The following is a 26,747-nucleotide window of genomic DNA, read 5'->3' as shown; positions in this document are numbered from 1 at the left end:
CACTCAATAAGAGTGCATTTAAATTTCAAAGACATCATCCTAACTGGCAACACTTCGAAGTCAGGCTTGGCATTCATTCTTTCACCAACAACATGGAAACAATTAGGCAACAACGAAAACATTCTTAACATTTGTTTATTTACTTTAACATAAATGTATTTCAAGCATCAAATGAATACATAAAGCAGGAGATCCTCCAATAAATCCAGCCTTTGAGAGGGCCAGTAATAGGATTAAGTTCAGTCCTTTGCACAAAACCCCTACTACACACACTACCACTTAGAGGGGGATAATTCTACCCTTCCTGTGTGGGGGTCCTCCCTGCAAAAGATCTCATGCCGGTCATAAGACACAGTTAACCGTTAACAGCTCAGAGAGGCTCCGCATATGAAAGGCTTCAGAGGGCTGTGCTAGGAAGCGAGGTTAGCTTTGGGAGTAACTGCTAATCTCTAAAACACACAGTGCACTGACCAGCTATTGAGCGAACCAAGAGTGTTGTTCGGAGATCAGTAGTTCCTCCTGAAGTTACCCGAGTAAGCCAGTAACCTTGCCTCGTACTACAGCCCCCAGGTAGTGTCACACAGTCACACAGTCTGGCATGTGTGAGTCAACACAGGCGTATCAGCACACTTACATCTGACCATCACACCTGGGCAGTCAAACATGCAAAAGGACTTCAGTGAGGAAGGCTGCTGAAGGACCACAAGCATGAGACAATAATATAACACTCGCTCACTCCTCACACACTCACAGACTCTCTCTCACTCACACACACAGAGCCTCTCCAACATGTTGGTGGGGCTGTGTGCCTGGGCAGCTGATTGGACCATTCCCTTATAACTCTGTGTAGACGGACAAAGAGTTCCGCGAGCTCCTCCTGGATGCGTTCTCATTGCACACAGTGGAGCGTTCATACAGAACGGGTCTTTGATGGGTTGGGGGGCGTTCACAGAGCACCGTGTAGATGATGGGCTAATGGGCTGTCCTGTATGTGTGTGTGGGGGGTCAGACGGCAGGCCCCCCTCCCCTCAGCCGTCTCCAGGTCCTGAGCAGGGCCACGCGGGCCATCAGCAGTGTGATGGTGAAGTTCCGTCTGTACCACTCTCTAAAGAGGGGGGTTACAGCACACAAAGGGGGTTACAGACACTAAACCAGCCTTCAGTACAGTACGCACACGCACTTCAGCACATACATGCAGCCATGTAGAGCAGCCTATAAGAAGCACATACTGTGGGCTGGCCACAGACATCAGGCACGTTGCTAAGGAGCAGTAGTGTTGTGGTAGGACTGGGATGGCCCCTCTATGACCACACAGTCATCCCCATGGCAACGGGGCACACCAGCCAATCCTGATTCTGAGCGCACTCACCTGTTGTAGTCTGCGTGCCTTTTGAAGTTCTTGTCCAGGAAGTGTTTATAGAACACCGCCATGTCCTCACTGGACAGAGTGCGCTTCTTCCCTGAGGACCAGGGGAACACACAGTTAGCACACAGTAGAACACAGAGCACAGTTAGCACACAGTAGAACACAGAGCACAGTTAGCACACAGAACACACAGTGGAACACAGTAGAACACAGAACACACAGTGGAACACAGAACACAGTAGAACACAGTTAGCACACAGAACACAGTTAGCACACAGTGGAACACAGTTAGCACACAGAACACAGTGGAACACAGAACACAGTGGAACACAGTTAGCACACAGAACACAGTGGAACACAGAACACAGTGGAACACAGAACACAGTGGAACACAGAACACAGTGGAACACAGAACACAGTGGAACACAGAACACAGTGGAACACAGAACACAGTGGAACACAGAACACACAGTGGAACACAGAACACAGTGGAACACAGAACACAGTGGAACACAGAACACAGTGGAACACAGAACACAGTGGAACACAGAACACAGTGGAACACAGAACACAGTGGAACACAGAACACACAGTGGAACACAGAACACAGTGGAACACAGAACACAGGGAACACAGTGGAACACAGAACACACAGTGGAACACAGAACACAGTGGAACACAGAACACAGTGGAACACAGAACACACAGTGGAACACAGAACACACAGTGGAACACAGAACACAGTGGAACACAGAACACAGTGGAACACAGAACACACAGTGGAACACAGAACACAGTGGAACACAGAACACAGTGGAACACAGAACACAGTGGAACACAGAACACACAGTGGAACACAGAACACAGTGGAACACAGAACACAGTGGAACACAGAACACAGTGGAACACAGAACACACAGTGGAACACAGAACACAGTGGAACACAGAACACAGTGGAACACAGTGGAACACAGAACACAGTGGAACACAGAACACAGTGGAACACAGAACACAGTGGAACACAGAACACACAGTGGAACACAGAACACAGTGGAACACAGAACACAGTGGAACACAGAACACAGTGGAACACAGAACACAGTGGAACACAGAACACACAGTGGAACACAGAACACAGTGGAACACAGAACACAGTGGAACACAGAACACAGTGGAACACAGAACACAGTGGAACACAGAACACAGTGGAACACAGAACACAGTGGAACACAGAACACAGTGGAACACAGAACACAGTGGAACACAGAACACAGTGGAACACAGTGGAACACAGAACACAGTGGAACACAGTGGAACACAGAACACAGTGGAACACAGAACACAGTGGAACACAGAACACAGTGGAACACAGAACACAGTGGAACACTCCCTCACCTTTGTCATCCCGCTCCTCCTGGCCTTTGGCCTTCAGCTGCGTCAGCACGTACTCCTCTTTTTGCTGAGGAAGAGAACAGCTGATTAAATACTCAAGATGCACTGACCAGTACGCAAGCAGAGCCACAGTTTACACATTACTCAAACTATCCCAGTAAACCTCCTACTTCAACCCAACTGTAGTGATGTTGACTGGACTGTCCATGTAACAGTTCAGTGCTGCCCTCTGGTGGAACTATAAGTGTAACAACATGACTGGCAGCAGGGCAGCATCTACAACTACCTTGGGACCATGGCCACGTTCAGCCCTGAGCCTGCTGTTGTCTGAGAGGAGTTAAGGAGTTATTTCGAAAGTCGTCTATCACGTCATCTGAGCACGCTTAGGTTGATTATGTTTGCAACAAAAACGCTGTGGCTAGGAGGAGACAAATGGCTTCTAAGACCCCATATGGAAAATGCATATTATTTTTAAATGAGGTTTTATCACTGAAAACGATTATTTCTGAAAACTTTGGCCAAAGTTGAGATGTAGGAAAACTCATGGTTTCACTTTCATCAAGGGAAAACAGCATGTTGCATTGTGACATGTTGTTCCCTCGTTCGTTTGAAATCTCTGATTGACCATCTGTTCCAGGGATTTGCGACAGCCTTTCCCAGCTGTATATAGATAGATAGATATACTTTATTGATCCCTAGGGAAAATTCAAGGTCACAGTAGCATACAGACAACACACACACAGAAAAAGTAAGTAAAAGTATATAATATAAAAAACACAACTAAGCAATAAGGACTGTAGAAGATAAAGAATATACTAAATATACAAAATACAAATTATACTAAATAAAACTTAATAAAAATCAATTCTAAAAAACAGTATCCACATAGTGGGTGAATAATCAATCAGGTGCGCTTGCAATGACTGAAGCAGGGACTGAGCCTGTGGTTCTCAGTGCATAAGGTAAGGTAAGGTGCTCTGTGTGAATGAGTGTCATGGTGATGGTGCAAATGAGTAAGTCAAACAGTGCAACAGTATATAGAATAAATATCTATATATATATATATATATATATATATATATATATATAAATAACTATATAAGAAAGGTATGTGGCATGGAGGGAGAGGTTGTGCATATGTGCTAATAAAGCATGCAAACAGTGAGGCAGAAGACAAATGTAAAGTGACTAGTGGACAGACAGTTCAAGACATTGGAGGTGGTGAAGAGGCAGACAGACTATGCAGAGAAGTCTGTTTCTCCTCTTCCCTTAAGTGATGCATTAAACAGTTCAATGGCCCTGGGGACAAATGACTTCCTCAGTCTGTCTGTTGTGCAAGGCAGTGAGCGTCTCCAGCTGATCAGGCTCTTCTGCTTAACAATAGTGCTGTGGAGTGGATGACACTCATTGTCCAAGATGTTGATCAGTTTGTTCAGGGTCCTTTTGTCAGATAGTGAAGTGATGCACTCCAGTTCAGCTCCCACTACAGAGCCAGTTTTCCTTACCAGCCTGTCAAGTCGCCCCACATCCTTCTTCCTTGTGCTTCCTCCCCAACATACTACAGCATAGAACAGGACGCTGGCGACAACAGACTGGTAGAACATCCTGAGGAGCTTGCTGCACACATTGAAGGAGCGCAGCCTTCTCAGGAAGTACAGCCTGCTCTGCCCTTTCTTGTAGAGTGTGTCAGTGTTGGCTGACCAGTCCAGTTTATTGCCCAGGTACTTGTATATAAGTATATATACTGTTTTGATCCCGTGAGGGAAATTGGTCTCTGCATTTATCCCAATCCGTGAATGAGTGAAACACACTCAGCACACTCAGCACACAGTGAAACACAGTGAGGTGAAGCACACACTAATCCCGGCTCAGTGAGCTGCCTGCTACAGCGGCACTCGGGGAGCAGTGAGGGGTTAGGTGCCCTGCTCAAGGGCACTTCAGCCGTTCCTACTGGTCGGGGTTCGAACCGGCAACCCTCCAGTTACAAGTTTGAAGTGCTAACCAGTTGGCCACGGCTGCCCTGTGTGTGTGTGTGTGTGTGTGTGTGTGTGTGTGTGTGTGTGTGTGTGTGTGTGTGTGTAGGGTTGCAAAATTCCGGGAATTTTCAAAGTTGGAAACTTTCCATGGGAATTAACGGGAATAAACGGAAATTAACGGGAATTAATGGGAATAAACTGGGAATTTTTAATATCGCAAGTTAGTCTATAACATGGAACTTAAATGTAGTGGACAAAACCCCATCTTGCAGAATAATATTAGTTAAAACAATCTGATTTAATGCAATTTCAGTCAAATTTCTACCCTGCACATACGTCAATCCCATGCACACAGCAATCAGCATAGGCTACTAGACATAAAAGAAACCTATGGTGCGTTCATGTGCATGGGGAAAATAAATTCCCAGTGAAAATGTCATGTCATGTAGGAATAACTGGTGTGAAACTGGAAGTTTGCAAACAGAATTGCCAGTTATGGGCTTGTCGTCACTTTTGTCCTCATTCAAATGGGTGTACGTCATTTTGCATAAGCTGTAATGGGACAATTAATCTCTCTGATTAAGCTTGACAACTTATATATAACTTACATAATCTATAAGGTTTGGTTGGGGTGGTATGTTGTGTCGTTATATTTTTATTTGTTTTACCATTTTCTGGGATTCTAACTGAACAAAATGATAGTCAGTCAATGTTCCAACCAATTGGATTTTGTTGTTGAGTGGCGTGGTGTCTCTTGGGCAGTTTAGTGGTTTCAGTGTTGCTAGCTTAGCACGCTAGTAAACCATAGGCAGAGAATGGGATTCCCGCTAGCATGGTAGCTAGCTTTGTATGCCAAGCTAAGCGAAAATACGAACAAACAAATCATATTGTTTATTACGAAACAAAATGTTAATGTCTGTATATGAAACAGTAGGAATTATAAAAAAATCCCAGTTAATTCCTGTAAATTCCCATTAATTCCCATAATTTCCTTTAATTCCATGAATGTTTCCAATTTGGAATATTTCCAAAATTCCCCAGCTTAACTTCCCATGGAAAGTTTCCGGAAATTTACCGGAAATTTAACACCCCTTTGCAACCCTAGTGTGTGTGTGTGTAACCAGTAGGCCACGGCTGGCCCTTGTTCATAACATGTTTGTAGCATATCAGTGTTCAACAGAATTATTTTTAAGAACGGAGGGGATATAGTTTTTTTCCTAATAGCCTACCTATCTCTTAGATTTCGCTAATGAGTGTTGTAGGAGATATTGACGGCACAATAACTTTTACAAAAGACCAGAAAACAATGTTAAGGCATTTGTGGAGAAGAAGAAAGATGGTTTGTGTGTTTTCTTCCTACACCTCACGGTAAGCTATTTCGTTGCTCTGATTGGTTAGGTCTATCTAATTGAGTGCAGAGGCATTCCCCCCCTGTATCGGTTGAAACACACCCCATAATTACGTCCCAATGGAGCAGTTATCAGACAGCAGTTCTGGCTAGAATTGAGTATGGCTACGTCAGGCTAGTTCTCAGTATGATGAAATCAGTAAATATGTGCTTCATTTTATTCATGTTTTCGTGTCATGCTGCCTGCCTTTTTAATCCAGCAAAGCAGCACACCACTTTTGGCATTGCCCCCACTCTTTTGGCATTGCCAATTGTGATGTTGTGATGTTCTGATTGGTCCACTCTTACCTTGTTGAATGTGATGTTCTGATTGGTCCAGAACTGATGGTTCCAGTCTTCTGTCTCCTGCCGCAGGTGCCTGAGTCTCCGTTCGAGGGGCGTTTCGTTCTCAGGTATATGGTAGATGATTGGCCGCAGGTTTGACAGGCGGTCTGCCGGGCCAATCCAGTCATGCTTTGAGCTGGAGGAAGGGCTGAAGCTGGCCCTCTAAAGCAGCAGCAGCATCCAGAGAAACAGAGGAAATGAGAAACCACAGGAACTCGTCTGCGCCAGGTAGAAATAAGGAGTATGCATGTCATCTTATCCCCTTGAATTTCCCCTTGGGGAAAGTATCTATCTATCTATCCAGCTGTTAATTAAAACGCTCTGCTCCGTCTAGCATCTTGTAATTGTCTAGCATCTTGTTCAACCACCAGTCAAGCGAGGTCATGAAGTTTGCAAACAAACTAATGGTACTCTGAACAGAGAGCAAAATCCTCAACAAATGCTGGACATGTGTTAATCTTGCAGCGTGGAGGAACCGAGGAGGTTATGATAACTATCTGGTTATGATCGGCAACATCATCTATTTTCAATCAAGCTTTTAAAGCATGGGTCCCCAAAGTGGGGGCCGGGACCCCCCGGGGGGTCGCGGGACGCGGAGGGGTGGGTCGCGAAATGATTTCCTCAAATCAAATAAATTGGGTGGGGGCTGTCCCTTGACCGCACTTTAAACACACTTTAAAGACAGATTTTAATTCCAAGACGCTTGCTGAGTTCTGGATTTCAGTCGAGAGGGAATATCCACAGCTAATTAAGGCCACGATGGACGTACTGACGCCGTTTGGCTCCACATACCTGTGCAAAAAGACTTTCTCTGCACTGACATATTAAAAACATACAGATCGCGTCTAAATGTGGAGGATGATCTCCGTGTGGCCGTCTCCACAATTAAACCAAGAATGGACTTGCTGTGTTCCGCGCATGGGGCGCATTCATCTCATTAGATGAGATTAACGCTGAAACATAGTTGGCAAAATGTAAATTTGTGCAGCAACAATGGTACATATGTTTACAACAGTTTGTGGATATTACCCTGACTGAGATATTCTTCTGTTAAAATGGAAATTAAAGTAAGTGTTTAAAGGGGAACTTGGCAACTATTTCAACGTAATAAACCCGTTTAGAAATCATTTGGATGGTTAAATGACCTGTTCTGGTGAAAATGGTGACTTTTCCCGCTGCCCCTAGCGTCCCCAGGCGGAAAACCAACCTTGCAACATTGCGACTACCGTCCCGGAAAGAGAAGTGAGAAACAAGAAACTCGTTTTAAATCGTGTTTCTTACCTTGTAACATATACATTGTCTGCCAAACGTATGCTAACCGTTTTGCTAGCTTGTAAACAAATCCATGTGCTTTATCGTTACCTTTTTCCACAGTTTGAAATAGCATAATGCACAATTTCTCCAGCAGAGGCGGAAATCCTGCCAAGTTTCCCTTTAAGTTAAGTTTGCACGACAGCAATAATGTGCACTCATGTTACATGGCTATTATTTTTGGACTAAGGTATTCTGCTTTTATCATATAGTAAATTTCTATATGTAAAATGATCATAACAGGCTGCTCTGTTCTTTTGTGTTGTTGTTAAGCCCGTATTTGGATAAGCCTAGTGCGTATTAACCTGACCCTAGCCAGATGAATTTCGCTCCGCCTAGCTCCACTCATCCATCTGGAACCGATCCATTGAAGTGAAAGGTTGGGCCTAATCAAAAAATGCTTGCATATGATTGAATAAGCCACTTGTCCGTCATCTATTGACGTGCTACTTCAACCACTCACGCTAATAACAGTGTCACAGTCGCTTCTACGCTATGTCCAGGGGGTCAAGAGCGTGCAGATTAGCTTCGGCATGTTAGCATACACCATTTTCAAGTATGGCGCCGCATGGAGCATTTGGAACCAGCTCCATGCACGAAAATCCGTGTTGGGCACAAGCTCTCATGCGCGTACATGTTGGTGGGCGGGTACCTATCCGGCGGCTACAGCCAAACATTATTCAGTGCGTATTTCTTGAGGAGCCTATGAGAAGACAATAAAGAAAGTGTATTGATCTTGTTTCGTCGTTGTTTGTCCCAAACAAAAATAGCCTAAACATGATTAAATACAATAAATTACACAACAGCGGCATAAAGCCCTTGTCTCGTTGCACCATGGTCTGCGTTGCTGTCAACCCATAGCCGCCCCTTTTGAGCTTGCCAGAGGCTGAATCAGTAGGCTACTACATTGAAACACAATTATTGCCGCGAGGCATTCCAGCCTACAAATTTAATAAAAGTAAACCATGCATAATTAAAACAAATAGCTCAATTTAGGCTACCGCTCACATAAATAAGGTTTCCATTAGAGCACAGCCGACGTTCAATGAATGAGTGAAAGGGACTGCCTTGTCTCACAATAAACAGCTGGAAATTCCAACACTTTTTCAACTACACGAGACTTTACAGTGATCATCAAATACCCCGTAGATTTAAGTGCCCATCAGTCTCAACATTTAACTATATATTAAAAGTCCAAAAGTAAATTAAATCTCATACCAAAACCGAAAATCGTCTGCTTTTGATAGCCTAGTATGCCGCTCCAAACAAAACGCATGTCTCACAATAAAACGCAAATACCTGTGCTTTGCGAAGCCTAAGTAAATAGCAGACCCCGGACATAATGTAGGATTTACGGAAAGTATCATACGATGTTGGACGCCTGGCGATGCTGGCCGTCTACTGTGCCTCTGACTCCGCTGCCTCATTTGGATGGTAGCCTAACTCGACAGGTGAGCGCGAAGATTGGATATCGTATATGCAGACTACATTCTCTTTAACGTTACTTTACCATCTGTGGTGTACAACCCAAAGTATTTCCAGACACCACATTTTAGATGAGTTGGGGACGTAATTGTCCGCTCATGCTGGCAAACAATAAAATAAAAAACAAACTAATCATAGACTGTAAAAATGTGCTACACATGGCACTAAAAACCGAATAGTTTATTTATAGTTCGACTACGGATATTTCACGTCATGTTCGAATGCATATTTGCAGCAGCAGGACGTCAGGCAGACCGCTTTTAGTTAGAGCCGCTGTTATCCAATGAAATTAAGTTGCGCTTCAGGGCGACTCCACTGGACTCCACGCGCGTTCCCGAGCAACTTTTTCTTCTTCTTGTTATGTGGCAAGCAAAGTATGTGTATTATCGCCACCCTCTTACTGGAGGACGACTCTCTTTTTACAGAATATCCAATAAAAATCGACGTTGGTTCATGCGTCATTTCCAGCTTCAGAACTTGGCACATGGTCAGAGCCGACTGGCGCTGGATCCGAGCCCCAGAGTCGGTCTCAATTGGTGTACTGACGTGAGTACACTTTCGTGTAGTACACTATGTGCACTGTGTGCTTACTGGCGGAGTGCGCAAATTTTAACAAAATAGTCTCATATCAAACACTAACTCCGTGCACTTCACGGAAATGACGATCGCAAACATTATAACATAACTTTATTGGCGTCCTCAACTCGACAGTGACATTGTCATACTGTGTCAAAACATGAACCGTTTATGTTATAACTTGCTTGTACCTCCGTAAAGTCTGTTTTCCACTGCTGCTGCTTCAGCTTTGTCAACCGCGATTTCCACGAGTTTGAAAACGCTCCCTCCCCTTCCGCTATTTGGCCAAGATGGCGTCCGTTAAGGGAGAAAAGTGTCCAGCGTTGCACACTCAGCTTTTTGACCGTTATGAGTGCACCATCCGGGAATTTGCAGCGCCCTTCGTGTCGTTGGAATTGTCAGTGTGAACACCCTCATGCACTCAAATTAGGTATTGTAAGTGCAGAAGTACGCGATTTGAGACACAGTCCCAGTGTTCAATATGGCGTTGACTATGAATTGGCCGGATTTACTAGCCTAGCCTCTGCCATTCATTTGTATGGAGGGCGGGACTTAGTCACTCTCTCCAGTTATATATAATACCTCCATGGCTATGTCACATCTATGAAACTCCCGCCCTGTGTCCTGATTGGCTGAACCATAAAGTCGGTTGCAGAAATCACTCTCAATGGAAGAGGTCCCAGATGGATGTGAGTGAAGCTAGGCGGAGCTATAGCGGAACGAAATTCATCTGGCTAGGGTAAGGTTAAAGGGGTGGTTCAGGATTTTGGACATAGGACCTCATTTCCAAATAAGCAAGTGTGATATTTATCAGTGGAGACCGTTTTCAACACGTTTCATCCAGTCCTTCTAATTGCAGAGTTCGTGAGGTGCTAGGCTAAGCGCAAGTCAGCGGTATGTGCTAGCCTGCCACTAAAACAGTCTTACCCACTCCAAAGTACACCCAAGGCAAACAAATTATAACGCCAGACTATCGATGTAAATGTCTGTATTGATAGTTTTATTTCTAACATTATTCTATCCTTGCATTTCAACGATCGCATTACATTTTGAGGGACTACTGTCTTAGCAGCGGCGGAATTATACTTGCTCCAGTTAGTTGTACTGCGCCAAAAAGTAAACAGTAAAGCGCACTCCAATGGGGATACCTAGTAGTAGCCTTGGTAATATCAGTCCGCCGCTGAGATGCAAAATGACTACTACCAACTTCAGGGAACAAAGTATAACTATTGCAACGCGATGCGAGGGTAGTTGTATTTCTTACACTATTCTATCAACACAGACATTTACATCGATTGTCTGGAATTTGCCTCGAGTGTCCTTTGGAGTAGGTAAGACTGTTTTTAGTGGCAGGCTAGCACATACCGCTGACTTGCGCTAGCCTAGCACCTGCGAACTCTGCAACTGACCGATCCCAAGCCCCACCTCCCATTGTCAGTCCCATAGTTACTGTTGCTAAGTCGGACAAGTTTGCAGGAAAGTGTGCGAGAACGCGTGTTCAACATGGGGACGCAGCACCCCCATTTAGCCGAAAGTGCAACAGTGTATGCTGGATTTCTGGAAGCCAAGTAATATTGATATATTCAAAAACAGAGGCCAGAAAGGCCTTCAGTATGCGGAAGGACACATTCACAATGTCCGCTGTTATCAACAACACCACAAAACGAGGACAAACCAATCCGGTGTTACGGATCTTAATGGGATATGCATGTTAACTGGGGATAAACAATTAACACGTTATCACAAGCAGGTAGTTTACCTTATTTGCTGCAGATGTGACTCTGATTCAATAAACAGGTCTGTGCAAACATATGGTGTTGACGTGCCATAACAAAATCTAACCATATTTCGAGGATTAATTGAAGACGGGACCAAGTGCTGCAGATCCAAGTTCCCACGTAACTTGGGAGAGTGGCTAGCCTATAGGCAGCTCATGTTGGGGAGGTGGAGAGATAGCTTCGCTTCGGTAGACCGATAGCCTACTTATTATTTTGAATGGCTGCTTTAGAAGGAAGAGTTCAAATAAACATGATACAAGTGTATTGAAAAGAAACCACTAGATCTATCTGAGATTAAACCTACCACGCACGACATATCTGCATGGCAGGCAGACGCTATCAAGAGTAATTGCAGACGTGATTTGTCTTGCATAAGACTTCATCAGTGCCCGCTTAGGCTAAATGTGGGCAATGTAGTAGGCCTTTGGCGATTTCGAGACTGCATAGCCTATACAGCAAAGCATAGTTTTGAATCGGCACATGATTTGATCTTTAGAAGACATTGGCTATCTCTCGTTCATCCATCAATAATGCATCGCAGTAGGATATTGCGTTTGTTGAAAAAATTATCGTTAGCTTATTTCTTTGAACAGTCTTCTATCCCAAGTTAAACATGGCAAGGTAGCCTGTGCCTAAACGCTGAAAGTATTCTTGTTGCGTGTAAAGGCGTCACGTGATTGAGTCATGAAAGTATGAGTGTGCGAGTTCAGTTCCTGCAAGGTAGGTATAATTTTTTGCGTAGGCTTATATTGTCGTTTTAACAGTGGAAACCAGGTTTAGTTATGTTTTTGTGTGTAGTTATGAACACAAATAAAGGGAAAATTTTCGTACACACTCCTTTACTGAAAAGTAGCAGCCTATCCAAAGTTATGCAAAGTTAGGCCTGTGTGTGGTAGCGTTTCACACGGTCAGGATATCGGATGTCACTTCTACAAGTACCCCAGGCATATATTTGAACCTTTTTGAGCTCTTTAGTTATTTAGTTACTTAGTCTACTTGCAAAAGAAGCATTATAGCATTCGCATAACCGGCGTACAGAAGGGACACTAGAAAATTCAAAATTGACCGAGGTCCTCCGAAGTCCTCATTGTGACATGGTAAAAAGGGGCGGGGCTTGGGATTGGTCAATTAGAACGACTGGATGAAACGTGTTGAAAACGGTCTCCACTGATAAATATCACACTTGCTTACTTGGAAATGAGGTCCTATGTCCAAAATTCTAAACCACCCCTTTAAGTGCGTATGGCCGGTGCGCACATTTTATTTTATTTTTTGAGTCACATCCAGGGATAGTGGGGGTCGCCCGTCTCTGGCACGGTTATTTTGGGGGTCGCGGGTTGAAAAGTTTAGGAACCCCTGTTTTAAAGGATGTCTGATGCAATGAGTAATATTTAATGGAAAGTAAAGCAAAGACAGCCTACCACTACTCGCCTTGTTCAAGGTGAACTTGCAAGCGGTTACAAAGCCAAGCGTAACATTAGTCTGTGACATTCTATCAACCACCACGCCATCTTGTGAAACAAACGCTTGCTATTGCGAGATAAGTGCGCGTTTCTAGGCTTCAACTAGTAATATCTAAATAAAGCTTTGGGTGGGTGTTGGGTGTTTTGTAGCCAGAAATGCTAACAGAATGTTACCTTCGTTTGGTTAGCTTGTTTGGGCGCTTGTCCAGTACTGTGCAGGCGGCTACAGGTGAAGATGATTAGTGATGGCGCATTCCTCCCGTGGTAAGGACATTGCGACCTTACTAATAAAGTCCCAGTAGCAGACACATTCATATTATGAGCTTTTGATTTGGAAAATTAGTGTAACTGACCTTAATATCTTACTATGTCCATCATTTTAGCTACAACAGCATCGTGCCTGTACGCACCCCCACGTGACCGTTACGTCAGACGTTCTATCATTTCCTGTTTGAACATTCTGCTGGACAACCACACAGTTGCCCGAACAATATCGCTTCTGAAAATATTTCAAGACATGCTAAACGGCCTGTATTCGATTTGTACGGTGTTACTCCTGGTACAAAAATAATATACATTTACACGGATATTTTTTCAAGTGAGATCTTTGTCATTTAATCAGCAGTGTGACTGTTTCTGCTCAGTTATTTAGCTAACTTTAGCTAGGCTGTGTCATTCTAATGGTCAAGGGCTGCCGACAAGCGCAAGTCAGCTTCCAAAACAGCAACAAGTAACGGAACAACCATTGAAATCGCTCGTGGTTACGTGGCAGTTTAGCAAAGGAACAGATTGCAAACAGACTCTTCATTACATTTTCTTCCTGTACCGCCTTGCTTGGCCAGCAGGACCCTACAACAACTACACGAAGAGGAGACTGCTATTCCCTGGAGCTGGTGTAGGCTCTGGCTTGCTACGTTGTGATGAGGATAGCCTAGCGCTGGAGTATTTTTTTTTAACACGCTGTCCCGATGGCTGTCCGTTGGCTATGCAAGTAAGCGCACCTCATTATTATGTAATGTCTTGTACTTGGCTGTCCGAATGCAAATAAACAGACACCGTAGTAGTAAGGCTGTTGGGGGTAACGTTTCTAGGCTAACCTACATCGTCAGTGTCCTTAAGGAGGGTTCAGTGAATCTCAGATAACGGTAGATTCTTTTGTGTAGCAGCTAAGTAACCGGTGGACAGCCCCTCTCCCAAGAGCAGTGGCTGTCAAGCAGGATAATCTGTCACTGTACCTCCATCAAAGCGGATTATATTGAGCGATTTGGGAGAATGCACGTGTGCGTTATCTGACTGTGTCAGAACAGTATTCTGTGTTCTTAGCACTGCTGTCATGCCTGGATTCAGGACATCTCGCCTCGGATACGGCTGTCTTGAGTGGTGAAGGGAACATGCCCCCAGCCTAACATTACTGCCACCGTGGCCTGCCTTTGGTGGCTGCTACCTCTGACAGGAGCTGTCGTCACTAATAACATCCGTTGGGCGAAGTGGTGCTTTGGAAGGGAGTATTTTTTGCCTATGATGGGTAGCGACAGAGGCAGAGACCCCCTCCCGTCGAGATGGTCTCCCCACTATCAGGCGGCGGGCGGGAGGGAGGTAGGGGAGGGGCGGCATTGCAGTTCAGTGTGTGAGAAGCGCGAGTGTGTATGAGGTGAATACGCTGGCGGAGGCAGTCTCGCGAAGGTAGCGCAAATCCTCCGAACTCTGTGCTCCTCCAGTATCTGAGTGACACATCGGAACTGCTGAATCCGTTTTTCTACTTAGCTGATGGAAACAGACCTCCGCAGAAATGTGCGCGAATGTCTTTCGCGTTTTGAAAAGGTGAGAAATATCCTGCGCATCTCGAAAGGTGGTGAGACATTGCGAGCGCGCTTGCTGGCGAGGAGCGGAACGGCCCTGGAGCCTTTTTGTCGCGGTAGAATGCTACTGCCCCTGGCAGAAAGCCCGTTAACGAGGAGGCGATATCGCGAGTGTAACGTCTTTGGGCGAACATGCATGCGTCTGTTGATCGCTAACGCGGAAACTGGGTGTTGGCATCGAGGCTGCATGCCTACCGCATTTTTACTGAAACACAATCTTGCTTCAGTGCCAGACTAACGAGATCTAGCAGAACATTCCATTGCTGACAGAGCTGTTCTGTCTTGTAATAGTTGCGTTTCTCAGCATTGGAGGCCAAACTGGTGTGTTGTGTTGTGTAGATCCTAGTTTCTCCATATCGGCCATATCAGGCGCAAGGCGATGTGTTCTGTCATATGCTGGCTGATGTGGGCGGGGGGGCGCGTCCATGAGCCGATGGTGCTGTCGTTTGACCCCCACGTGCCCCATCTGGCGCTGGGTGGGTTGGGCTGGTGGTGATGGTCGGACGCCAGGGGCAGTGAAGGAGGCTGTCCGCTGAAGCTCGTGTGGCGGGCATCTGTAATCGGAGGCCCCTGTTATGTGCCCGCTGAGCTCACTAGCTGCACCTCATACCAGCTGGGCATCTCTGACTTCTCCACGGCATCTGGAGAGCCCCAGGGGCATCGCCAGCATTCCACTGTCCACTGGGGGAGGGAGGGAGGGGTGTGGGGAGGGAGAGAGAGAGATAAAAAAAGAGGAGGAGAGAGAGACAGAGAGAGGAGAAGAGAGAGAGAGGGGAGAGAGATAAAAAGAGGAGGAGGAGAGAGACAGAGAGAGAGAAAAAAGGTAAACATGTGTGTTGCCAGAAGAGCAGCTGGAAGGTGTGGCTAGCGTATGAGTCACAGCCTTGTCCCCCTCCACCTCACAGCTGGCCAAGTAGCCCCCCAAAGCAAAGCCAACCCACACCACCTAGGCAACCAAACACAATGAGCTGGCATTCAGATCCTAGGTTCTCAGTGGCAGAGATCAAAGGCTGCTATTTTAGAGATTTTGTACATTGAGAGTCTTCCATAAATAGATCACAAGCACACAATACTTCAGATATTTTCACTTTTGGATTATTTTGAGAGATAGTGACAATGTCTGTTTTGTTTGCAATTCCAGAGAAGGTGTTTGCAGGTGAATTAAACCAGCGTGGACAGTGAAATGTTTATGGATCTGCTCTTGCTCTGGGTGGGATCTGAGCAGCTATGAGGTCCACACGTCTGTCATGTCTGGCGGTATACAGGCCTTTAAGAGAGCCACAGCTGGACACACACACACACCCTGACCAGTAGGCCACAGCTGGACATGCCAGTACAGTATACAGCCCTTTGGGGGGCAGCCATGGCCTACTGATCAGGGTGTGTGTGCGTGTGTGCGTGTGTGTGCGCGTGTGTGTGTGTGTGTGTGTGTGTGTGTTGGGGCAGCCGTGGCCTACTGGTTAGGGCAGGGGTGGGCAAACTTTTTGGCTCAAGGGCCACATTGGGTTTTTAAAATTGGCTGGCGGGCCGCACAATCCCCACCCCCCCACGACACACACATAAAAAAATACATTATTTATAGCCTTCATTTAGTATGAAAAGTATTTCTTTTAAAATATTAATTGCTTAAAAATACTGCTAATTTTATGCTGTTTAACAAATGTATAAATTGTGCACTGTCGCTTTAAGACAGTCGCTTTAATTCACGTTTATTTCTCAATGATCTTCTGCCTGCTCCGCTATGGCTAGTGCTGTACCTACGGCTGGGCCCTCTCACAGTTTTTAAATGGTCAGTAGTGGGAACTACTGTTGCCTTCATGATTTCCCTTTAAAAGTTTATTATAAGGAGATATCAATTATCAACAATGACAGCCAGCTGGAACCTGCGGCTCTCTCCCTCTCGTGAGCAAACGCGTTCCCAATTAAATGGATCGCATAATGCTCACGTTAGATCTGCTGCAAAGGAGATGACTAAGAGTTAACTTAGTTTAACATGATGTTATCTCTATTTAACATGATGTTTTGACATTGACATTGTAAACGTTCTCTAAGGAGAGTGAAAAGCAGTTTGCAGTAAAGCTAACCAACGTCGTCTCTATCGCAGGAAAAAAAATAGCGAGCAGCCTGATAACCAAATGAAATGCTCAGCGGGCCGGATGAAAGTGCTTGGCGGGCCAGAGCGCCGCTGTAGCAGGCAGCTCACTGTGTCGGGATTAGTGTGTGCTGAGTGTGTTTCACTAATTCACGGATTGGGATAAATGCAGAGACCAAAAGAGTATATACTTACTTACTTACTTTAAGAGAGCTACAGCTGGACATGATGTGGGCTACTGACTCCAGATGTTGGGGGGGGGGGGGGGGGGGGGGGGGGGGGGGTGTCATGCAGCATACAGCAGGATGGATGGAGGGAAGCCACAGTGCTGGATTGTATGTAGTTCTACATATGTACACACACACACACACACACACACACACACACACACTGTTGTGATGTAGCATAGTCTCCCCTGTGATTGAAGGATTGGGCTGATGGCCAACTGATGGACACACACACACACACACACACACATAAATAGCAGGAACATTACTATTCTGTTTCGCAGGAACAAAACTGTTCTCTTGAACATCACCATTCTCTAAGCAGGTACATCTCTGTTCTATAAACAGGAACATTGCTGTTCTCTAAACAGGTACATCTCTGTTCTCTAAATAGAGAACATCACTTCTCTAAACAGAGAACATCACTGTTCTCTTAACAGGAACATCTCTGTTCTCTAAACAGGTACATCTCTGTTCTCTTGAACATTACTTCTCTAAACAGGAACATCGCTGTTCTCTTAACAGGAAGATCTCTGTTCTCTAAACAGGTACATCTCTGTTCTCTTGAACATTACTTCTCTAAACAGGAACATCGCTGTTCTCTTAACAGGAAGATCTCTGTTCTCTACACAAGAATGCCACTGTTCTCTACAGCACAGCAAGAACATCAGCATTCTCTACACAGAAATGTCACAGTTTACTAGAACAGCGATCCCAGTTCTCTTACACAGAGAAGGGATGCAGGGAGGGAGAGAGAGGAGAGGAGGGAGAGAGGAGAGGAGAGGGAGGGAGAGAGGAGAGGAGAGGAGAGGAGAGGAGGGGGAGAGGAGAGGAGAGGAGAGGAGAGGGAGGGAGAGAGAGGAGAGAGAAAGATACAGAGAGGAGGGGAGGTACAGAGATAGAGAGAGGAATGAGGTCGCTTAAAATATTCATGCGTGACAACTTGTTGGAATAGATGAAGTGAATGCCACAGGTTGTGTGTGTGTGTGTGTGTGTGTGTAGAGGGGTGGTGGAGTGGGTTGGACGGCCCTTCAGTGTCTGTGAAGCAGACCAGAGAGAGAAAGAGAGAGACTTTTTTTTTGTCGATCTCCCTGCGGGAAGAGGGTCTGCTCTCTCTGTGGAGGTCCTCCTGGCACTCTGACCAGACCTGTGTGTGTGTGTGTGTGTGTGTGTGTGTGTGTGTGTGTGTGTGTGTGTGTGTGTGTGTGTGTGTGTGTGTGTGTGATCTCTCCCATAGATAAATAAATCTATCATCTCTAGCTGAGTGACAGTGGTGCTTCTACAGAGATATCTCAAGCACTCGCAGGGGTGTGTGTGTGTGTGTGTGTGTGTGTGTGTGTGTGTGTGTGTGTGATCTCAGGGGACAGTCTCGAGCCCTGGCAGGGCAGTGGCAGCTTAAGGAGGCTGCGTTCAGATTCTCTGTCCACTTTCTGCTGACCTCCAGATGTGGAAGGAAAATGAATTAATAAGGGCGACACCCGGCAGAGTCTCCAACTGCTCTCGCTCACCTACAGCCTGATGGGACGGCAGGTGTTGCTAACGTGTGACACGTTGATTAGCTGTTACTTGGCGCAAGGAATTGTGGGCAGGAGATGGAATTTAGCACTTTTAGAGAATCCCAAGAGCTCTCATCACTAAATACTTCCAGGTCATGTCACTGTGACCTTCCTGAGCAAAACAACACAATCCACACGGCCTGAAGACTGCTGTGTCCTCCAGGCAGATCTGCTGGAGAGAAATGGGGCGCTGTGCCTTTAAGAGCCCAGGGAATAGCCCATTGTGACATCACAGGCGTGTGGCTCCTGTTTCTGTGCCCCTGGGGCAGTCTGGCCTTGAAGATAACACACTGGGTCCACACACACACACACACAGATCGTACGCCGCTCAGGAAGCAGGGAGTTCTAAATACAGGTACGTTCTTAGATGTGTCTGTTTTTGGCGTTTAATAAGAGCTTCTGCTTGTGTGGTGGAAACTGTGTTCATGCAATTGTGACGGGTTTTCATACAAGTCCAGTGTAAAGTACCGAGACCCTGCACGGCATAGCAGCAGTGTGTGTGTGTGTGTGTGTGTGTGTGTGTGTGTGTGTGTGTGTGTGTCCAATGTAAAGTAGCGTTTTATTCAGTGGCAGCTGTGAGACTGGTCATGGGAGCCTCCTAGTGAGTCATTAAGTGGAATTTACACACATTAAGCTGACTGATGTTACACACTCACATACACACACACGTTAAGCTGACTGACGTTACACACACACACATTAAGCTGACTGACGTTACACACACACACATTAAGCTGACTGACTTTACACACACACACATTAAGCTGACTGACGTTACACACACACACACGTTAAGCTGACTAACGTTACACACACACACATGTTAAGCTGACTGACGTTACACACACACGTTAAGCTGACGTGTCGTGTGTGTGTGTAGATATATGTCTACGTGTGTCTGTCTGTAGATATATCTGAATGAGTCTGAGATGTTTGCTCCTAGTCTAGTCCCCTAGTCTCGTCTCCTAGTCTTGTCTCCTGGTCTAGTCCCCTAGTCTAGATAGATAGATAGATACTTTATTGATCCCAAAGGGGAAATTCACAGTCTAGTCTAGTCCCCTAGTCTCGTCTCCTGGTCTCGTCTCCTAGTCTCATCTCCTGGTCTAGTGCCCTAGCCTAGTCCCCTAGTCTCGTCTCCTGGTCTAGTCCCCTAGTCTTGTCCCCTAGTCACAGTAGTCCTCTGTAGTTTGTGTTGATTCAGCCAGGAAACGGGAGATGATCAATGGTGTTGTTGTGCAGTTGTGTGTGTTGTCAGAAGGGGTGCTTACTGAGCATTATGAAACAATGTGGTTTGTAGACGCAAACACACACACACACACACACACACACACACACACACACACAGCAGCCCACTTCATATCTACCAGCCTATAACCAGGAGCCTCATCTGTTGCTGCTTACGGCATAACAGTAGCAGCAGCTGTGTGTGTGTGTGTGTGTGTAGCCACATTTTTAATTGTGAGAGGTTTTTTGTGTGAAGGTGTAAGCACAGTATAATTTGTAGGTGTTGATCTGTGAGGTTTTGGATATGGGTAGACTAGCGTGTTCATATTGTGTGTGTGTGTGTGTGTGTTGATCGGTGAGGTTTTGGTGAGGTGTTCATACATTTGAAGCACACAGAGGTGTGTGTATTGAGCAGAGCCCTAAGAGACACCACAGGCCCCTAATCTAACACACACACACACACATCTAACACACACACGCATCTCACACACAACACAGAGCAGTAGTAACGTTAGGGCAGGAGGGGTGACAGGGTGTGGGACTGAGGTGTGTGTGTGTGTCATGCCAGTTGAGTAATGTCAGGAGAGTGGTGTGTAGGTGTGTTAGGGCTGTGTGTGTGTGTAAGCGCTGCTTGATTATGACAAAATTCATAATCATGATTAGTTTGGTCAACACACACACCCCTGAACAAAGTGTGTCTAGTGTGGGAACTTGACACCAAAGAGACGGAGTTGGGTTACCAGGGTGTGGTAAACACTAATTAATTAGCCTATAGCCTAGGTATGTCTGTACAGAAATACATTTATAATGTTCTGCATAAAATGATATCGTCCATCGGCACAACCCTAGCGTTATCGAGCTACTCTACTAGCGTTATCGAGCTTCTGCTACGCTACTAGCGCTATCCAGCTTCTGCTACTCTACTAGCGTTATCCAGCTTCTGCTACTCTACTAGCGTTATCCAGCTAGTCTACTAGCGCTATCCAGCTTCTGCTACTCTACTAGCGTTATCAAGCTACTCTACTAGCGCTATCCAGCTTCTGCTACTCTACTAGCGTTATCAAGCTACTCTACTAGCGCTATCCAGCTACTGGAACGGAACTATTTGCAAATGCTGTCGGCAGTGTATTCATTTGAAAACTGTTGCTTTGTGTTTTAATGTGGATATATATACATATCATGTGGTAAATCTGCAAATATCTGAAAACTACAGTGTAGAAACCCATGTTCCCTTCGTAATTGAACCTGGTCAGTCAGATGTTTCTAGATTCCATGACTTTTATTCCTACTCAGTCTGTGGATTAATGTTTGCTATCCGTGCGTGCGTGCGTGTTGTCAGGTGGTGATAGCGTGTGATTAAGCTCTAATTCACAGCTCCAGGGTAACAGTCACAAACTCACTCATGTTTCAACCTGAACTGGACAGTCTCTCTTCTCTCCCTCTCTCTCTATCCCCCTGTTACGACCCGGCTCTAAGCCGCAACATAAAGAGGACAACAGAGATAACATTAACCAATAAAGTATTTATTTAAAAGTAACCAAAAGCAATAAATAACCATTACCAAAAGATGTCTAGGGGAAAGTAAAAGCATGTATGCAAGTGTGTTTGTGTGTGTGTGTGTGTGTATGCAAGTGTGTTCGTGTGGGTGTGTGTGCGCCAAAGTCAGTATGATGTTCCAAGATGGAAAGAAGGTGCCAGTGGGAGAGAGATAACCCAGAGGTGCCTGCAACAGAAAGTGAGAGAGACAGAGAGGACAGCCCCTTAAATACCCACACACCTTCACCAGGTGTGCGTGATTATCCAATTAGACCAGCTATGCCGGCATTGCCCGTGCACTGGCCATGCAAGGCCTGAAGGGGGCACAGGGGGTCGTAACACCCCCCCTCTCTCTCCCTCTCTTCTCTCCTCTCTTCCTCTCTTCTCTCCTTCTCTTCTCTCCTCTCTCCTTCTCTTCTCTCCTTCTCCTCTCTTCCTCTCTTCTCTCCTTCTCTTCTCTCCTCTCTTCCTTTCTTCTCTCCTTCTCTTCTCTCCTCTCTTCCTCTCTTCTCTCCTTCTCTTCTCTTCTTTCTTCTTTGGACAGATTGTAACTGAATGTCACTAATTGCTCTCCTTATCTCCTCCTCCTCTCCTCATCTCCTTCTCTCCTCATCTTCTCCTCTCTCCTCTCCTCTCCTCATCTCCTCCCCTCATCCCCTCCTCTCCTCTCCCCTCCTCTCCTCATCTCCTCCTCCTCTCCTCATCTCATCATCTCCTTCTCTCCTCTCCTCCTCTCATCTCCTCCTCTCATCTCCTCTCCTCATCTCCTTCTCTCCTCTCCTCTCCCCTCCTCTCCTCTCATCTCATCATCCCCTCCTCTCCTCTCCTCTCCTCCTCTCTGTGTGCAGTCTGTTTGGGAAGCCCTTCGATGGTGGGAAGCGTAATATGGACCATGGCCACCCGCCCCACCAGCACCACCCCCACCCCCACCCCCAGGAGCAGCAGTCTCCGCCCCCCCAGCCTGGAGCCTTCCCCTACTTCCCTGGGGGAGGCGGTTTCCCTGGATATGCCGGGGGGGTGAGCTTTTTCCCAGGGTTCCCGGGGTTCCCGGGCGGGGGAGGCGTGTCGCCAGGGCAACAGCACCCCGCGCTGGTGAGGTTGGGGGAGCTGCAGGGAGAGGTGGCGACCCTCGGACCTCACGTGTGCGCCTTCAGTGGCCTGCAGAGTGACCGCGAGTACAAACGCCTGGAGAGGGACCTCACACGCCTGCAGCTGGAGGTGGACCAGGTATGCACACACACACACGCACACACACACACACACACATGCACGCACGTGCGCGCGCACATGCACACAAACGCGTGGAGAGGGACCTCACACGCCTGCAGCTGGAGGTGGACCAGGAACGCACACACGCACACACACACACACACACACACACACACACACACACACACACAAACACACACACACACAAGCGCCTGGAGAGGGAGCTCACAGCTGCAGCGGGAGGTGGACCAGGTACACACACACACACACAAAATATATCTCTTCTGATCTATCTATCTTCATTTGATCAGAAATGTAATGTTTTGCTGCTCTGAAAGCTGTGTGTGTGTGTGTGTGTGTGTGTGACAGAAAGAGAGAGAGAGAGAGAGAGAGAGAGAGAATGCCAGCCAAACCAATCTGTTGTAGTTATGTAAGGTCATGGCAGAATCAGAATAACAGAGGGAGGTTTTAGGGTGTGTGTGTGTGTGGGGGGGGGTGCAGTGTTTCCCACAGTATTGAATTCCATTTGTGGTGGTAGGTTTGCAGCATTAACTTAATACAACAGTTTTTAACATATTATCACAGCGTGGTTATGATGCTAACCAGATTTAAGCACAATTTAGTACAACCTGGAAAATCATTGTGTGGTGGTCAATGTTGATATTGTGGTGGGCCGCCACAAATAAGTCAATGTATGGGAAACACTGGGGCGTATATGTGTGTGTTTATGTGTGGGTGTATATGTATGGTGTATGTATGTATGTGTGTATATATTTATGTGTGTGTGTGGTGCATATACAGCATATTTATATACGCGTGTTATATATGTGTGTGTGTGTGTGTGCGCGTGCATGCGTGTGTATGTGTGTGTGGTGCATATACAGCATATTTATATACGTGTGTGTGTGTGGTGCATATACAGCATATTTATATACGTGTGTGTGTGTGTGTGTGCAGGTGGAGACGGAGGGCCGTGCAGAGCTGCAGCAGGCCCGTAAGCGCGTGGCGGGGGAGGTGGAGGGGCTCCTGCGGTACCTGGAGGGGAACGCGTCGCACCCGTCCCGCCTGGCCGTGGAGGCGTTGGCCGTGGAGGCCCGCACGCTCCTGCTGACCGGCATCGTGGAGCCGCACCGCGCAGGGCTGCCACCAGGGGGCGTCGACGAGCTGCTGGAGGCCGTGCAGGACGTGGCCATGAGGCTCGCACAGGTGAGTGCACACACAGGTGGACACTTTTAACCGCCCGCACAGGTGAGGGCACACACAGGTGGACACTTTTAACCGCCCGCACAGGTGAGCCACTTTCGGGGGGGGGACAGGTGAGGCACTTTAAAATGGGGGTGCTTGGTGAGGGGCACTTTAACTAACTGAGTGCCTTCCTTCCCATGCATTGAGTGCCAAAAACGTAATATTACGTTTTTAGCTTTTTTTTAAAATTGCGAAACTAGACACTCTAACACACCTTATATGTGATTTTGGGAACTCTGTGATGAATGGAAATTAAATATATGCGATATCGTGGAAACTCGAAAAACGCGACAATCTGGGCATTTATCTGGACATTTTATCATAACTTCGGTTGCGCTTTGGGTGAATCAGTGACGAAGCCACGTCAGGCCAAAAGCAGGCCATTTATCGGGTCTATCCACTAAGGTGGCAGAGTCACAGGTCTGGCTTGATCCACTCGAAAGTTTACAAATGTAACAGGCAACACTTAATATTTCATGAAAGATGTTATATCTCCATTTCCCTAGAAAAAAACAGCGATTTTGATGGAAACCAGCCCTGTTTAGCTTGGGATTTCTCAGGAACAGAGGCGTGCCAAAATACACAGTTTGCACCCTCAAACTTAAAGTCTCACCTTTTAAACAAGCCATTGCTTAATATATTTTCATAGCCATAACACAGAATATGCTGTGGCTGTACAAAATCATCAACAATGGTCTAGATTGCTGGCACTCTAGGACAAAGCTCCGAAAAACAGCTTGGCATTCAAATGAGTTAAATGGGTGGGGGGGGGGGCAGGTGAGGGCACTTTAAATGGGGGGGGGGGGCAGGTGGGCACTATGGGTGATAGATTATTTACGACTAGCCGTGTCCTTTACCAACTTTACTCACTTCATGTTGTTCAACTCATTGGATAATAAATAAATCGTATGTGTGTGTTATTGTATGCGTCGCGATAAATAGCATCGCGTGTGTGTCGCGTCGCAGCGTCGCGTGTGTGTGTGTGTGCTGCATGTGTTTGTCTGCGTGTGTGTAATGCGTCGCATTATTATTATGCGTCGCATGTGTGTATGTAATGTCGTATCGCGCGTGCGTGTGCGGCGCGTCTGTGTCGGGCAGGCGTGTGGTGTGTGTGTGTGTGTGTGTGTAGGTAAAGACGGGTGGCAGTGTTCCTCTGCGGAAGGCGCGCTACCGGGCGCTGACGCGTGTGTGTGCGGTGCTGGAGGTGCTGGAGGGGACGTCGCGCGTCCACACACTCCCTCTTCCGCTGGCCAATGAGACGCACGCCGCCGTGCAGGGCATCAACCGGGCCATGGGCGAGCTCTCGGCCGCGCGCTGCCAGCTGGTGGCCCTGCTGATGGGGCTGAGTGGTGGTGGCTGTGCCAACCTAAAGCCGGCTCCTCACCGAAGCTGCAGCTGGATTCGGACGCACTGGGCGGCGGTCGGCCCGGGCGTAAATCGCAACTACCGCCAGGCAGATTGGTTGGGAGATCAACGGCCTGCTCAAACACCTGGACCTGGAGGAGGAGGGGGACAACACACACAGGTACCACACACACACAGGTACCACACACACACACACACACGGGGGTACCACACACACGCGCACACACACACACACACACACAGGTACCACACACACAGGTACCACACACACACACACGGGGTACCACACACACACAGGTACCACACACACACACACGGGGTACCACACACACACACAGGTACCACACACACACACACACACACACACACACACACACACCACACACACACAGGTACTAGACACACAGACACACACATATACGCACACACAGGTACTACACACACACACACACACACTGTTGCTATTAATTCCAACTAATAAACTACATTAGCCTACGTCTGCTTTGCGTTGTGGAGACACACATTTTAACTACTTTATTTATGTCTGTAATTCATAATAAATGTATTTAAGGACATAAATGTTACAGATACAGAACATTGCTAAGACATGATCCACCAATGTGAGTCTGATGACAATCTCAAACAGCAGATTTATGGATAAACACAACACCTTCTTCTCCATATATGGCGACTTCCAATAATGGAGGATATTGTGCAGTATTTGGCAATTTGCTTTGCCCTTGCTTTTGTAGATCATACCGCTTGATAAGCTGTTTTGATGGTCGAAAGTAGACACATTGTCAAGATCGTTTTCCAAAATGCATCTGTTTGCATTAACGGTGGCAATTACAACGGGTGTGCGGGCTGGATTTGGGGTAGTTTAGACGAACTCTCACTACTTCCAACTCCGCATGGAGGCCACACACACACACACACACCTAAATACTAACAGTAGATGCAGTCATTTTGAATCACAGACGGTCGTGGCAGGTAGTTAACTTTTAAAACAGTTTGCAAACGTTTGCAAAAGCATTTGGTTGATAAGACCGACTGAAATGTAAAGAGGCATGCTAACTGATTAGCCGAGGCAGCATTATTACAATGCTAACTGATTAACCGGGGCAGCATTATTACGATGCTAACTGATTAACCGGGGCAGCATTATTACGATGCTAACTGATTAACCGGGGCAGCATTATTACGATGCTAACTGATTAGCCGGGGCAGCATTATTACGATGCTAACTGATTAGCCGAGAGAAAGCGGGAGGTTAGAGATGCTTACTGATTAGCCGATGCAACATTATTACGATGCTAACTGATTAGCCGAGGCAGCATTATTACGATGCTAACTGA

The 26,747-nt window shown here is 46.5% G+C and overlaps 2 protein-coding genes across 2 annotated transcripts; one reads left to right on the top strand and one right to left on the bottom strand.

Annotated features, from left to right (window-relative positions):
• Window positions 1-119: 119 nt before the first annotated feature.
• On the bottom strand, window positions 120-13,563 carry LOC125296945 (cytochrome c oxidase assembly factor 8). Its single transcript, XM_048247083.1, has 5 exons — window positions 13,254-13,563; window positions 6,431-6,628; window positions 2,762-2,825; window positions 1,370-1,460; window positions 120-1,105 (listed from the first exon to the last, which is right to left on the bottom strand). Exons 1-5 carry the CDS (start codon window positions 13,392-13,394, stop codon window positions 1,006-1,008), a joined length of 594 nt encoding a protein of 197 aa, XP_048103040.1. The 5' UTR covers window positions 13,395-13,563; the 3' UTR covers window positions 120-1,005.
• Window positions 13,564-13,572: 9 nt separating this feature from the next.
• Window positions 13,573-25,550, top strand: bag5 (BCL2 associated athanogene 5; the record flags this gene model as incomplete). Its single annotated transcript, XM_048247082.1, is given in 5 exon segments — window positions 13,573-14,070; window positions 22,422-22,800; window positions 23,740-23,988; window positions 25,157-25,396; window positions 25,398-25,550. Coding segments are annotated over 5 exon segments (1,044 nt in total), but the record flags the coding sequence as incomplete, so codon positions are not given.
• Between the last annotated feature and the right edge of the window lie 1,197 nt (window positions 25,551-26,747).

Source organism: Alosa alosa, chromosome 1, assembly GCF_017589495.1.
Source record: "Alosa alosa isolate M-15738 ecotype Scorff River chromosome 1, AALO_Geno_1.1, whole genome shotgun sequence".
In the NCBI taxonomy this organism is placed as follows: domain Eukaryota; kingdom Metazoa; phylum Chordata; class Actinopteri; order Clupeiformes; family Clupeidae; genus Alosa; species Alosa alosa.
This window is presented reverse-complemented; position numbering and strand designations above follow the sequence as displayed.

What these genes read in the sequence shown, in the direction of transcription:
- LOC125296945 (XM_048247083.1), bottom strand. Translation starts at nt 13,394, where the DNA reads ATGAATGTGTCTGCTACTGGGACTTTATTAGTAAGGTCGCAATGTCCT. An exon ending in AGAACATCACATTCAACAAG is followed by an intron (nt 2,826 to 6,430) that starts GTAAGAGTGGAC and finishes TCTCTTCCTCAG; the next exon opens with CAAAAAGAGGAGTACGTGCT. An exon ending in GGAGGAGCGGGATGACAAAG is followed by an intron (nt 1,461 to 2,761) that starts GTGAGGGAGTGT and finishes CCTGGTCCTCAG; the next exon opens with GGAAGAAGCGCACTCTGTCC.